The sequence below is a fragment of the Brugia malayi genome (genome assembly GCF_000002995.4).
Source record: "Brugia malayi strain FR3 genome assembly, contig: Bm_v4_Chr4_scaffold_001, whole genome shotgun sequence".
Lineage (NCBI taxonomy): Eukaryota > Metazoa > Nematoda > Chromadorea > Rhabditida > Onchocercidae > Brugia > Brugia malayi.
The window spans coordinates 12,193,591-12,210,359 of NW_025062478.1; the positions used below are offsets into that span (position 1 = coordinate 12,193,591).

Sequence of the window (16,769 nt, forward strand, 5' to 3'; positions counted from 1 at the left end):
TTTCACTTTTGAATCTTTTTTTTTGCAGCAATTTTCCAGTATAACAATGAAAAAAAAAAAAAAAAGAAAATTGAAATTAATACTAAATTTGTGACTGAATTTCTCATATTCGATTTATTTTTAGATAGATTATTAATAAATATAATTTTCAATTATTATAAAAATCTTTGAGATAATTTAAAGTCCAATCCCATTTAGTAAAATTCGATTTACACCAAACTTTTTTGGAATTCTGTTGTACAATCTTAAGCAGTATCTAATAATAAATTTTGTATTATAGTAAAGCTGTTCGCAACACAATTTGAAATAGCATTTTAAACAGTTGCTACGATAATAATTCCTTTTTTAAATTTCAAATTTACATAAATTTGTATCACTACAATCATATCTTTGCATAACAAATAGGAATTTTAATATTAAAAAAAGTTTTTATTGAATTAATTAGTGTCACTACAAAAAGAAAATTAGAGGTTAAAAAGGAGGTGAAATAATTTATTTCCATTTTTAAATGCAATAAAAATGAATGTAGAAAAGTGGGAATGAAAAATTAATTAATTTCATACATAAATTTAAACATAGATCATCATAAACCTTAATTATCAAATGATATTTTAAAGCTTTCAGCTTTTCAAAACTTTTCAAAGCAACAGCTTTCTTTATTAATTCATCAGTGGTTCTAACACTAATTTAACATTTCAGATTGATTTAACTTAAATCTATATGATTTATGAAATTTTTCAGTGAGATTTGTTGTAACATTGCTATAGTTTCACATAGATATGTTAGAATAGAATTAATATACTGTTGCATTAAAAAGTTTTATTTGAATAACGAACAAAAATTTGTACAAATTTGTAAAAAACTAAAATTACGAAGTCATCTATCATTTTAAAATCGTAAAATTATATGTAATTCAAAATGTCAATGCTAGTCTTTGTAGTAATAATAGCATTAGCAAATTGCTTTTTGTCTTGAAATTGAGTGAGGGATTTCTTTTTTGCTAAATGTTCCGATTTTTGACAAATTATAGGCTTGAGATCTGTTCAGTAATTTCTAGAAAGATTTTCTACACACAGTTCATCAAGCGAACTTTCGAGAAAACCAAAAAAAAAAAAAAATTTATTGAAAAAAATTGGAAAATGTTGAAAGTACGTTTACGAAGAAATTTACTAAAATTTAAATCAATTAATCTACATTTTACTGACAGATAGCGACTTCAATGGCACTAAGATTACCTTTAACAATTGTAACATATATATATATTTATGTACACTTGAGATGACAAGAAAGACAGCAAGCAAAGAAACTGAAGTGAATTAATTTGTTAAGCTATGATGGAAATTTTTTCATCAATGAAAGAATGAGATAGTTTAGCATAGCAAATTTGAAAAAAGTTATGAATCTTCATTACTCGTTTCTTTGTTTAATATTGATTGTATTCGGCGCTCTTGTCGTAAATGATCCATTCTTTGTTGCTCCGCTTGTTGCTCATCTTGCGCCACTTTAATGAAATTATCCACGATAATTGTAATTGGTAAGGCTAGCACTAATACACCACACATTATTGCTGCTGATGCGATAATTTTACCCACTGTAAGCAAAAATATATGAATAATTTTGATTAGATTTTTTTTCTTAATTTAAAATAAGTTAATTACTTGTTATTTGTTAATTACTAGAATAACAACTTACTTGTTGTTGCAGGGACAGCATCTCCATAGCCAACTGTTGTCATCGTTACTATACCTAAAGTATTACAATTAGAATATATTTCAGCTTTAATGACATCCTTCTTTTCCTTTTTTTTTTAACTTTAATTTTAGTTTATGTTAAATTATGAGAATGATAAAATTAGAATTTAATAAGCATTGACTATTAATTTATGAATAAGTTAAATGATAATGAAAAGTAACTTACACCACCAATAAGCAGCAGGTATACTAGTAAATGGTGTTCCATCTTCATCTTTTTCTAAAAAATAGATCATCGTGGAAAAGAAAACGACACCAGTGAGCAATACGATTGTCATCATTTGTAATTGTTTTTGACTCCTTTGTAATGTCATCCCAAAAGTTTGTAAACCGGAACTAAATCTGCCAAGTTTAATAATACGTATCACTCGTAGAACCCGTAATATACGAACCACTAAGAAAGCCCAACGTAAATCACGCAATTTTTTATCGTCTACACCACAGAGTGTTAATAATAGTTCGAGATAGAATGGAACAATTGCCATTAAATCTACCAAATTTAATGGTTTTAATGTAAAACGAAATTTTCTTGGTGCAGCAAATAGTCGTAGACAATATTCGACAGTGAAAAATGCTATGCAAATACGTTCCGTTAGCACAAAAATTTGATGCTCAACCCGCATTTCTTCAATTTTTTCGATTACAGTTATAGTACCATTTGGAAGCAGAATTGTTTCATTATGAGCAGGCAAATATTGGGTCACCTGAAATAGTCATTTTCAAATTTTTCAATCTTAAATCTCATTTTTAACACATGTAGTTCCGAGTACCACAAGCTATTAGCAAAAATAAAACAGATAGATTTCTATGCGTACTTAAAAAAAAAAAGCGATAAAAGAAAGAAAATAATATAATTTTGATCATTTTAAGACGAAATCAAAAATCCATAATGTGGGCATAAATAGTCAGATAATCTTAGTGATTAATTATTATCAAATGATAAATCATAGAATGATAATGATAACAATTACTGTTAGTTGATTATTCGAGATTCTTTTTTGTATCATACTTACTAGTTAAAATTTATTCAATCTCCTTTTATGTTTACTTTTCACATTTTTCATGATATTATTTAAATAGAAAAACAATCAGAGAAAATTTAATTCTAATATACTTGCTACTTCTATCTATTTTTCTTTTTCTTTCTTTGCAAATAAAAAATGTTTAAATATGTCAAATTTGAGATGTAAAAAACAAACCTGAAAATCTGGAATAGTTCCAAAACTTAGACCCATAACAGATATAGCAACAAATAAAGTTGAGGATAGTTCAAATGCTTTAGCTTGAATTGATGAACCAGGTCTTTCAAGAAAGGTCCACATTTTCCTTCTTACTCTTCCGAACATTAAATTATCAAAAGTTTTATTATCAACCTGAAAAAAAAAAAAAAACCATTTTATGACTTTTGTCATTGTATTTTTGAAAAAAAATCATTGATGATATACTTTTTCTTCCTCCTTTTCCTCGAATCGATCCCGAGCTACAATATCGGCACAACATGAGCCAATAGATCGATAGGAAATTCCCCAAAACTCTAATTCCGCTAAGAAGGCAGCAGGACAAATTTCCGGTGGCCTATGCACAACACCGGTTGCATAATATTGAAATACCGCATCAAATGCATACGGTGATCGTTGAAAATAATACGCATCTTCACGTGCTATATATGCATCCGCCACCTGAAATGAATTTGCATAGGTAATTCCTTCCTTTAGAATATGTACAAACTATAAATTCATTTGTCATAAAATATAACTTCATCAGTTTTAGCATAATGAAAGTATAATTATTTTAATACTTTTTACAAATTAGATATGAAAAGAAGTAAGCCTTGTTTAATTAATTAATTTCATAAGTTTTTTTTTGAAATTAATCAATTTAAAAGTTTTAAATTATGACTATTTTCTTTTCTTTTTTTAACATCTCCCAAATTAAAAAAAAAAGCTATATTGCAAAAATATTTTTAAGATTTCTTTTAAAACACTTTTCTATCCATCTGTAATGATGTCTCTCAATTTTCTCAAATCTTTTACATAAGTTATAGTATATAAATTTACCTACAAAATTATTAAATTTTTAGTTTGAAATGTCTTTTCAAAGTAATTTAAAAAAGAAAACATGGAAGAAAGAAAATTTGTTTTCTATTTTTCTAAGCATATTCTGATTATCTTCTTTTGTTGAGAAAAAAAAAAGTTTCTCGAACATCTTGTTTCAATTCTTTTTTTTTTTTTCTTCTAAAATATGAGAAAAACAAACCTTTAATCTTGATTTATGATTTAGTTGAATAAATTTAGAAAGAAAACTAGTTGTTTCTGTCCGTAGAATTGCTTCTATCAATAATAAATATGAGGTACCACCAATATTAAGCCTGAGAAACATTGGTTCGCCATTATCACTACGTCCATCTGCTGGTACTGCCTTTAAATTATTAGCTAATAATTCACGCAGAAGTTATCTCTTAATTTCATATCTAAAAAATGAATAAAGTAAAAGAAAAAAAAATAAATATTTTAAAGCAAATTTTTTCTTTTTAATATAAAACGAATTTTTAAAATGTCTTTTGAATTGATATGTATATATATATATATATATATATATATATTTACATCATTAACAAATAGTAATATTAGTCAATAAGAAAACATATCTTAAAAAGAAAAAAAAAAATTTTTTTTAAAGCAAATTTGCGAGCAAACATGCAAAAAGGTATTTTCAATTAACTAATAAACTTCAAATAAAGCTACGTAATTATAGATAAAATTGAATTGAAACCTGAAAACAGTCCGTTCCGCTTCCCCAAATTTCATCAAGACGGGTAGCATTGTTTCTTTCCGTATATGCTTCCGCATCGGTCTTGCGGTATGAAACAAGCCGTTTTTTGTGCTGCTGGGCCGCACTATAAAAATTTCTTATTTTTGTTTTCCCAATTTCATGCAATTTTTCCTTTTTTTTCTAAACAATGACAATGGCTGCTTCGTGATATATTTCGATTTTTCTCGCAGTTAATCAAATAAAAGAAATAAAAATATTAGTTTGATATAAATTTGAAAAAAAAAACTTTAGAATTAATTTTGATAAATAATTTGCAAAATTAATTTCATAAATTTAGCAATGTGAAGATTGAAATTTTCAGATTTATACTTACTGAGATAAATTTATACTTTATAGTGATTGAATTTTGCAAACTTGAAAAGTTAAATATTTGGAATGAATTTTAGCAGTTCATCAGATGCTTAATTATAGCTTTATTTATTTAATTATTCTTTTTTTTTTTTGACGAATTAAAATAAGTAAAAGTAAACAACCACGAAGCAGTGTAGCATAAGATAGATGGATTGGCTCACCCGCTGATCATGTTGCTTGTGACCCTGCAATATTTAAATTTAAAAAATTCATTCCTATCAACAATTTGAAATTACTATTGCTTTTTTTCTTGTTTAAAAAGGAATTGCTTCGTTTTTTTTTTTTTTTTTTTTTTATTTGCTAAATTGTAACATTTCTCTGAAAATTTGTTATTTTCGAAATCAAGCTTTTTAAAAAAAGAAAAATTAAAGGAAGAAGGAAAATGAAAATAGGAATTCTTTTTATATCTATGGTGAGGTAGAGCAGAATAAATGAATTAACAAATCATTGAATTTTTCGTTTGGAAGAGAAGGAAGAATTATTATCATTGTTGTGGTAATGATGATCGTTTCGATGGTTTTGATCATTAATTAAGCAATTTTTTTGATCATTGACTAAGCATTTTTTGATCATTGATTAAGCATAGATGAATGATTTGATATGAGTGCTAACAACAAACAAGTTAGCTAATCAAGATTCGTTGCTTTCGTGAAAAGATATACATTTTGACTTTTGAAATTCATTGAAATGAAGATAAATGCAAACAAGAAAAGCTTTTTTTTTTTTTTTTTTTTTTTTGTTTTTGTTTCAAAATGAAACGATTCCTAAATACATAGAATAGTAAGAATTTGAAAAAAAAAAAAAAAAAAAAAAGAAAAATGGAGAAAAAATACTTCACTAATTAGTGAAGTTTAAGTTTAAATATACCGAAATGTTAAATTTACTGTAAAATTTTTTGGATAAATTTATGAAATCATCGAGGAATAAATGATATTATTTTGAATCAATAACAAATATATAAATAAGTGTGTGTGTGTGTGTGTGTCTGTCCATCTGTTTGTTTATTAGAAAATGTGTACACAACATTAAAGTTACTGATTAATAAAAAAGAAAAAAAAAAGAGGAAAAATGGAATTTTGCTTTCAGCTGCTTAAGTTGACATTAAGTGCAATTAAATTTTCTACTATAAGTCTACTAGTAGATTGTGGTTGTCGTGTAACGATTGTCGTATACTTTTTACAGCTAACAAAGACTGCTGCTAATACATATCAATAATATAGGTGTAGAGGAGGAAGAAGAAATATTGATAATAAAATATATTTAAATGAATTTTTCACCAACTAACAAATGCATTCATTTCAGTGATACATTTTATATGAGCGAATTTATATGATAAGTGATATAAAAGAAGGCTATAAGATAATATGTGCAATATTTTATTAATTAATTGATTATTTAATTAATGAGATAAGTAACTGATAAAATAATGCATATCATTGATTTTATTAGTGTTAAGAATTTGCACATTTTTTTTTTTACATTATTTAAAAAATGGAAATGGGCGACAATTAAAGATAATTAATTGAAGTAATTAGTTGAACAGAAAGACAAGTTGAACAAGACTATTGTTCTTTTCTTTTTTTCTTTTTTTTTTTTTTAAATACTTGATTTTAGACTAGAGTCTAAGAATTTGTGTATAAGTTTTTTTTTTTTCTCTCTTTTTTTTTTTTGCTTTTCCCAGAAGTCTTCTTAAGCACAGAAACATGGAAAATTTATTTGAAGATGAATTTTCTTCTATAAAATAAGCTAGAAAAGAAGAAATCGGAAAAATGTTAGTCGTATCGAGATGAGAAATTTAGGTTAGCATATATTAATTTAAGTCAGACTTTAAATTTTATCAGTTCAAAAATTATTTAATACAGTTTTTTCTGTATTTTGCAAATAATCTTTAAAAGCTTAAAGTTGCTAGCGTATGTGAAGGATTACTACTAAGAAGATATTTGAAATCTTTAAATTCAAGATTTCTCTTTTTCTATAAATAGACAAGGAAATGAAAATTTCTGAAAAAACATTCAATCCTCTTTTAACTTTTCAGTGTTTGATGAGATCAATTTATCAAAAGAAAAACAAGGAGACAATAAAGTAAAGATATTTAAGATAAAGGAATGATTTTGGGGTATCTCTTGAAGTTGATAAGTAATTATAAAATTGTGTAGTCAGAAAGTTAATTAATTAGTGAGGTATTTGTTGTTGATGACCACTAGTCCATTATTCATATTTTTCAAATTTACTGCACGAAGCCTTTTCCACATCTTTTATGCTTAAATCTTGATAGCCAAATGGAGTGTAATCAAAGTTGAATCTTGAGAGCTTGCATGATCTCAAAAAGATAAGCTGCATAAGTGATCTCATATCTTCAAATTATAAATTCAAAACAATTAGTAGTTCATTTAAAGGGTTTCTCGATGAAACCTTTGCTAACAATCTTATTTTCAAGCTTTCAATATCAATTTGACAATGATTTCTCGATAATACTGATAATTTAATCAAATAAATTCGGGATCAATTAATGAAAAAGATAACAAACATTGCTAAAAAAATTTTCAAAAAACTTTCATTCAACTATCTTAATTCAACTTAAAGATGAACTTCTATAAGACAAGAATTGCATTATTCAAACAAATCATTTCAAAAGATTTTTCTAAATTTTATAAAAATCTCTTCATCCTACTTATTGCTCATTTTTCAACAAAAAAAAAAAAAAAAAAAATTAAAAATTCATCGCTGTTATTGTCAGAATTGCTTATATGCTAAAATATTTTAGCGTATAATTGCATATATAATTTGTGGAACGAACAAATTCGCAACATTTTTTTTTTAAATATTTCTCATTTCTAAAAACTGATCCGTATTTTAGTATTTGTGGTAATGAAAATTTGAAATTTTCAAATGAAATTTATTTTTCTCTTTCAACCGGAAATTAATATCACAACAAAAATCAAAATCGTAATAAATGACACTTAGATGTTAAAAAATTTAATGGAGTAGGAAGATGAAATAAAATTAACTAAATGTATAAATTTTTGTACATAACTATTCTTATTATTATCTCAAGAAATATATCATTAAATATATTAAAAAATTTCATTTGTTTTTTCTTTTTTTTTTTCTAAATTTCCAAATTTCTTATAACTTCTTATATATATATATATTCTTATATACAACTAACTTCTTATAAATTTTTGCTTAGGTACTCAAAATTAGTCAATTTTTTATTCTAAAAAATATATATATATATTTACCAGAAAATGTAGAAGAAGAAATATATAGTTTGAGTGGTAAAACTTGAATTTCATTAAATAACAAATATCATCAAAAGTTGAACAACAGAACCCAGTAGCACCTGCCAATGAAAATGAATCGATGTTCCATTACAGCTCAGAAAATGATTGTTGATATGAAATAGCTAAAAGTAATTTTTACAAATGAATACAATTGACCTCATACTGTTAAAAAAAAAAAAAAAATTTTTTTTTTTCTTTTCTTTTTAAGTGCAAAAATCATTTGAAAAAAAAAAAAAAAAAAGCTAACAAACAATTTGAAACGAAAAAAAAAATGAAAAAATGTATGAAAATAGATAGACAAAAGAATAAACAAATATTAAAATGAACTTTTGAAATAAATTTTTTTTTCTTTCCTAATTTTATTTAACAATGAAATAGAAAATGGAAAAAATTTAGCTAAAAAAAAAAAAAAAAAAAAAAAAAGGGAAATTGGACCTGTCGGTATGAGAAGATGGTAGTATAGCTGTAATGAAGAAGAAAAACGAATTGATGATGATGTTGCGGAAGAAATAGCTATATAGTTGATTTAGTAACATATAGATTTTAGAAGCTAAGTACACAACCCATTCACAAGAAACGCTGATGAGTTTTTTCTTTTTTTTTTTTTTTTTGTCGTGCGGAAAAAGGATTGAAGATTGAAGAAGAAGAAGAAGAAGAAGAAGAAGAAAGGTGATTTTAAATTGGTAACAATAGCTTTTTAAATTTAAATTTCATTTTTCTTTTAATAATTATAATTATACAATTTTTTATGATTTCTAACATTTATTTTATTTCATTTGAAAATAAATAAAACTTATAATGTTATTTGCTTTTTTTTTTTTTTTTTTTTTCAAATGAAACAGAAAAAAAAAGAGATTTTGGTTGAATTGATGATCTTTTGGTTATTTTTTTTTTTTTTTCAAACATTTGCTCGATCACAGTTTTTTTTTTTTTTTTTTTCTGTTATTTCTATAATTTTTCCTGTGGGAGAACGAATTTTATTAGAATAGCAAAATTTGAAATCGATAGAAAACAAAAAATGTTTTAATGCAAAAAAAAGAAAAAAAAAAAAAAAAAAAGCGATTTTTATTAAACAAGCTATCTTCCGTCTATGAGATATAATTTAATAATTAAAATTATATTTGCGCCATATTTCTTGCTAATCTATTGCAAATCACTCTATATGTGTTATTTATTTATTTATTTTTTTTTTATTCAAATTATATCATATTTGTTTAGAATATTTTAGAAATAGCAAAACAAAACAAAACAAAAAAAAGTATGGAAAGTAATAAAGTTGAATAATTTGTTGATATGATAAAATAATAAATCAAATTAGACTCAGTTATTTTATCTTTTTTTTATTTTCATATATTTCTTTTAAATATTTTTATCGAAATTTTAACACAATTTTTTTTTTTTTATAACTTTGACAACGTTAATGATATGATGCATTAACTTTTTTTTTTTTTTTAACATTTATCCGAAAGATGAATCAGTTTTAGAGCATTAAAACTAATTTCTTTCCATTGAACATATAGTAAGATTATAGTTCACATCTCACTCATATTAAAATGTTGAAAATAGAAATAAATGATTAACAAGACTAATTAATAAGACAGATCACTAATCATTTGTTTTGGAATCAATATTTTACTATTTATTGCTTATTTAACTGCTTAATTTTGGTATTATTTTAAAATTTTTAAATGAATTAAATAATTAAAGAGAAAAAAAAATCATATGAACATTTTAGCTTATATTTTGTTAATGAAAAATAATGAAAAAAAAAACACATTTATCATGTTGTTGAAGTGATTTGTAATTAATTTTAAAATATGAAAATTCAAAAAAAAAAAAAAAAAAAAAATTCAAAATGGGAACATATTATATGACGATAGATAATTATGCAAGCAGACTGTTATATTTTATTTTATGTATGTATCTAAGCGTGTAATATTATTTCTATCTTATCAAAATACTTATGAATTATTCATCGAATTTTAATAACAAAATGAAATGATATGATGTTTTATGCATCTATCATATAAGCTAATATCGATTTTGCTAGATCGAAGAGTTACGAAAATATTGGAAATTGTTTATTAATTGAAAATTGCTATGATAATAATATCTGTAATAATCAATGGAAGGATTAATTAATTTAATCTGATACAAATTTATTTGCAATGATAATTTAATTAGCATGAAATAATATATGCACTGTATTAATTTATCAAAATTTTTAAAATATTCAAAAATTTTATAAATGAAATTAATAGAATAAACATTACACTAATTATTTCTCTTTCTCTTCTCTCTCTTTCATTTCTCTCTAATTTACCATTCAATTTAAGCGCTCATCATTAATTTTAAATTATTGACAAAGATTTGGGGAGTAAACAATTTCGGCAAATCAACGATGAAAAGGCAAATGGCATTGTTAAGATAGAGAAACCTTGGAAAAAAAAAATGTTGAAAAACTTTTTGAAGTATAGAAATGCCACCACTGACTGATGTTAGTTAAAATTATCAATTTGACATTGTTGCTATCCAGTCTGGGATGAATGACAAAAGACATCACATTGTCAATTAACACTTTCACTGCTAACGATGAAATTCAAAGATTAAAATCACTGAAATTAACATCTTGGATAATGACAATAATAATTAATTAATTAATTAATTAACTAATGATGCAGTCAAATATTATATTAACTCATAAAAAAAAAAAGTACTTCGAAAAATATTCATCCTGTTACTTAACATATAAAAAAAAAAAAATACTGGAAAAAAATATTTAAAAAACTATTCTGCAGGTTTAATTTTTTTTTTTTTTTTTTTTGATTTTGAAGTGGAAAATTCCTTGTTGCAAAATAAATACAGTCCATCTGAAGTAATCAGTAATTCATGAATTTTAAATTAGTATCATATAATTTAACAGACAGAATTTAAATGTAAATTAAATCAAATGCTATGAGTAATGAAAATTATACTCAGCAAAAATTTATTTTGATGCAATCATTTCTTATAAAATTAGCAATTTATTTCATAAAAAAGGAAAAAAAAAAAAACATGAAGTCAGTTATTATCTATGCTAATAGTAATAGCTTAAAAAAAAAAAAAAAAAATGACATATTTTGAAATATTGCTGAATTCCTTAAGAATTTAATGCGATAATTCAAAGATTTCAAAACGATTATCATTATTTATAGTGATATAGCAATTTTAATGAATGAATAAAATTAATTTGTTAGTAAAAATTTGATTATAATTTGCAATAAAAAATGTAATTAAGCTAAATTCCATCTCGAAATTTGATAAAAAATTTTGTGCTAGTGATTATAGGCAGAAATAAAAAAAGTTCCATTTTTCATATTAATATTAAAAACTTACCCAATGGAACATTTTCTCCCGGTTTCATCATTAATAGAATATTTGCGCTGGGAGCGGTAATCTCTAAGCAGATATGATGAATATACCGCAGCATGCATTATGCTGCTTCAACATAATCGAAAAAAAATAAAATTTGTTTTTTTTTTTTCTTATTAAAATTTATTAAAATATAAAAAATTATTAAAATATAAAAAAAGTTTATATTTATTTAAATTTATTTGAAATCTTTTTGTTTTCTTTTTCTTTCTTTTTTTTTTTAAAGAGATTTCCTGAAATATATGAAATAGAGATGTAACATGTAAATTTGTAATATTAGTTAGATGAAAAGAATAAAGCTGTAAAAAATTTTAGAACCTGATCAGGAATATTGAAATGAATGAGAAAGCCAAAGAGAAAATGAAATATCTTTCATTCAATTTTCAATCATTCTTTTCCTTTTTCTTTTTTTCACATTTATTTGTTCTTAAGCTTTATATCAATTCATTTCCCTCCGGTATTCACTATGGTAGTTAATTCTTCGAATTGTAATGCACCTTTTTAATCCTTTCTCTATGTCTATTTTTATTTTCTTTTTTCAATTTTCGAAAAAATCTTCCGCACAAAAAAAAAAAAAAAAAAAAAAAAAAGAGAAAATTCACTTATTAAATTAGGCAGAATATCTTAGGAAAGGAAGAAAATTTAAATAAATATGCTAGAATTTCACAACGATACATTCAATTTAGTATTAATACAAATTTGAATAGATGATGATTAGGGCAAAGGTCAAAAAATTATTTGGTAGAAATAAAAAAAAAAAAAAAAAAATTACTAAGTCAAATTATTTGTGTAGAAAAAAGAAAACCAAATGATATCAAATGATTTAATTTATTTGATAAAGTAATTATCTGTTTAATTACCTTTATCATTTACTAACAAATAATTTTTGTTGAGTAAAATCATCAATTATCATTGGTTAACAGATGATTTATTTGGAATTAAATTATTTGTTATTGTTACTGAATGATAGATGATGATATTAAATGGATTAAAATGTACACATATAATTTTACATTGATTCATAGTAGCATTATAATCTTATCATTTCTTAATTAAAAAGAGAAATTTGAAAATAATATTACTCAAATACGAATCATATTTTGACTAAAAGATTTAACATATAATTTTACATTGTTTCATAGTAGCATTTTAATCTTATCAGTCTTATCATTTCTTAATTAAAAAGAGAAATTTGAAATTAATATTACTCAAATACGAATCATATTTTGACTAAAAGATTTAACATATAATTTTACATTGTTTCATAGTAGCATTTTAATCTTATCAGTCTTATCATTTCTTAATTAAAAAGAGAAATTTGAAATTAATATTACTCAAATACGAATCATATTTTGACTAAAAGATTTAACATATAATTTTACATTGTTTCATAGTAGCATTTTAATCTTATCAGTCTTATCATTTCTTAATTAAAAAGAGAAATTTGAAATTAATATTACTCAAATACGAATCATATTTTGACTAAAAGATTTAAGCAAAAATTTTCGATTAGAAAATGCTAAATTGCTAAACCAATCTAACTAGATGAGAAAAATATCCAGAAATAAATGACACATACATACTTGATAATATAAAAGTCATCAACTTCGTATGTTTGTGATGTGTGATATGTTGAAAGAGAAAAAGATAATTATTTTTTCTTTTTTCTTTTGAATATATCTTTCACTTACTGATATACCAAAAAAAAAAAAAAAAAAGTTAGTTAAATTTTTGAAAAATTAAATTGTTATATAAACTTATCTTCTACTTTATGATTTTTCTATTTTTTTGTTTTTTGCCTTTTTTTTTTTCTTTAAATAATAGTAACATAAATGATTTGTTTGTTAATAATTTCTAGTATGAATTAAATTTCCAATTATTACTGCAGTATCGATTAGTGTTTTCACTTTTTAGTGTTTACTAAAACAATTTAATAATTTCAAAGAATTAAATTTTCAATTATTATTTGAGTTTTCACTTTTTTTTTTTAATGCTTACTAAAAAAATGAAATAAATAAGCAGAAAACAAGAGTGAGTAAAAAAAAAAAAAAAACAGAAAACAAAAAGTATTTTGATAAAATTTGTGGAAAATTTTCGAAACTTTCTTTTGCTCTCTTATTTTATAATAATTATTACTAAATGATATAATTAACTTTTACTTATTAATCTTTTAATTGGTGTAAGTAAGCTTTACTTACTAATTTTTATTCCTTTTTTTTTCTTTCTGTAAATGATATTTTGATGATAACAATAATAAGTTAATGAATTCCACTTAAGGAATACATCAAAAAAGATCTAAGTTCAAGATGGATATTCATAATAATTCTGATAATAAAAGCATAGGTCTGATTAATTCACATTTATTAAACATCATTTGAGTATATGATTTCCTATTAAAAGGAAAAAATTAATAAAAATAAGAGAGAAAGAAAAATTTAAATTGTCAGATAACTTAGATTGTAGATGAAGAAAAGAACTTTCTTGCCTAATTTTAGATTTAGTTAAATTACATTTGTATTGAAACTTTAATGCTTACTTCATTTTCTCTTTTTTAATTTAGAAGTTTTTATTACACAAAAAAAAAAAAGAAAGTATGGGATTATTTTTTATTCATTAAACTTTTTCGAATGTGCAGATTTCTATGATTGAAGCGATGACTTTAAACTAAAAATTAACTTTAATTTGATAATGCATAAATTCGATGTTAACCATTGTCCACCACAATAGTTCTATTAGTTTGATTTTCTAAATTAAAATTAAAATTTTCGAAACACATTCACATTCTTGTAATAATTTAAAAATTTGATATAATTTCTTTGAATAGATATCTCATTCTTAATGCTAGAAATTGAGTGCAATCATCTAAAATATTAATGTCATCTGAAATCCGATTCAGTCAATATTTGAAATTTACCAATATTTCTACAAACTATTATTAGCTTCATTTTTTTGCTAAAGATAGTAAGAAAAATATAGTTTATACGTTTGAAATTAGCTATTAAATTTATATAGTTACTTTGAAGTTCATTTTTACAAAAGTTGAAAAATTAATTCAACCTTTCGAATAGAAATACGACAGTTGGATATGTGATTAGATATTCAGAAATTTAGTGAAAAGTACCGAAGTATTTGAGGAAAAGAAAGAAAACTTTCAAATTGTAAATTTTAATAATTAATAGAATAATGTGTTAAATGGTATAATTTAATGATAAAATGTTGTTTTACTATTGTAAAATTTTATGTAGGAATTTGAATTAATTTAGAAAAATATATGCTAACTAAGATTATTTAAAATTTTACTCTTCGCCAATTATAATTGTTACAAACAATCTTACGAATTACAAATTTTCTTTACTAATTTTTTCTTTTTTTTTTTTTTTTTTTAAATTTTTAAATGATAATCATTTACTAAGATATTTTATTATCTTAAAATTAATGTGCATGTATAAAAATATGCATAATGAAATATAATACTTACTTGGTAATGCGCATGATAGAATATTTGAGAAGCTAATGTTATTCGTTTACTAATACCGTCTATTTCTATTTTCTGTTTATTCATATTCAATTTTTGAGATTTAAATTACCCAATAATTTTCATATTTTGATTGGACAAAGGTAGAAATTGTCGTTGTCTGTCACAGTAGAAAAAAAAAAGATAGGATTTACGGCTCAGTTACTTCATCATATTTTAATAGCTGTTTATATCAAAGTTGTCTTTTTTTTTTTCCTTCTTTCTTTCTGAAAAGGAGGAGATTTGTGTGACACAAATTTACTGCTTGTCATCAGAGTATTAAAGTTAACACTTTATAGAAGTCAATTTGATGACATCAATTTCTGTTTTCTCATAAATTGCCCAGTGAATTATGTTCAAATTTTAGAAATTAACACTTTCTTATAAATATATATGGCGAAAGAGAAAGTAACATCAAAAAATATTTTAAAATGATAAAAAAATTATACCATACTGTTCGATATTCTCTTACGAAAAAATTTTTTAAATTATAAAAAAATGAACTGAATGAGTTAAATTATAACCACTAAAAGCAAATTTTATATTTAATTTATTACTTATAATTAAAGGATTAAAAATTTTACATCATATAAATGCATACAAAAATTCTTATATTTTTGATTGACAATGAGAATACGAGTACTTTAATTGAATGATTAGAGAAGTTAGATATTTAAAGTTATGCAAATATGATAAATCCTTTGAAAGTTATTGGTAGTTAAGTTAAGTATCAGTTAAATTTAATAACAATTATTCAATTAATTCACCGGTTAAGATGATCTTAATTCAATGTTTATTATACTTTTGAATTAATTACTTTTTCTTGAGCAATTTCTATAATGAATGACATCAGTGATAATTAAAAGATAAAAATAATAAAAGGTAGCTAACTTACCTCATACTGCAAGTAAATTTGAATGATTGCATTCAGTCATGAATATATCTCAAAAGATTAGCAATGAGCATTCTCAGATGAAATGCCATTTCTTGCTTTGTGAAATTTCTAAACAAAAAAAAAAGACATGCATTTTTTAAAATTATAATATCAATAGGAAAAGAAAAAAAAAAAAAAAGGAACAACAAAATGAAAAAGTTGATATGTCGCTAGGAGAATATAAAATTAAACTTAAATTTCTAGTGGTTAGACTCTTCGATCATTGCACTTTCACTGAATGATATTTATTATATTCATTGTTTTAAGTTCATTATTTATTGGCAAAAAAAAAAATTTCCATCATAAAATTATTATTTGCGTGTGGTCGAAAATTATTTTTAAATATAATATGTTATGATTCTATTAACCGTTAGACGAAAAATAGAAAACAGTTTTCCGGAAGAATAAAAATTCACATAAGAATGTCATAGTGTATTATATGTACGATTTATTTATTTAATTTATTCAACAAAAAAAAAAAAAAAAAAAAGAGAAAAGAGGAGACAAAAACCTTTAATTTTTAATTTATAAGTGATATCATATAAATATACATATATTTCTTGAAACTATCGTTGAAATTAAAAGTTTGAAAAATTGATTTGAATGCATAGAAATTCCATTTTAAATATTGGAAGGAATTAATTAAGTAATTACTTGTCTCTAATTTAAATAACAAATAAAATTGGATTTGT

At 23.3% G+C, this 16,769-nt stretch overlaps 1 protein-coding gene across 2 annotated transcripts; it reads right to left on the bottom strand.

Annotated features, from left to right (window-relative positions):
- Positions 1-1,394: 1,394 nt before the first annotated feature.
- On the bottom strand, positions 1,395-5,106 carry Bma-exp-2 (cation channel family protein; the record flags this gene model as incomplete). Of its 2 annotated transcripts, none has more annotated exons than XM_043082516.1 (8): positions 1,395-1,501; positions 1,693-1,746; positions 1,918-2,455; positions 2,951-3,124; positions 3,197-3,430; positions 4,008-4,169; positions 4,524-4,647; positions 5,096-5,106. In XM_043082516.1, the coding sequence occupies 8 exons, from the start codon at positions 5,104-5,106 to the stop codon at positions 1,395-1,397; spliced, it is 1,404 nt and encodes a 467-aa protein (XP_042938450.1). The 2 variants fall into 2 exon arrangements, with proteins under 2 accessions (XP_042938450.1, XP_001894369.1); XM_001894334.1 differs by having other exon boundaries at positions 1,395-1,591.
- Positions 5,107-16,769: the final 11,663 nt, after the last annotated feature.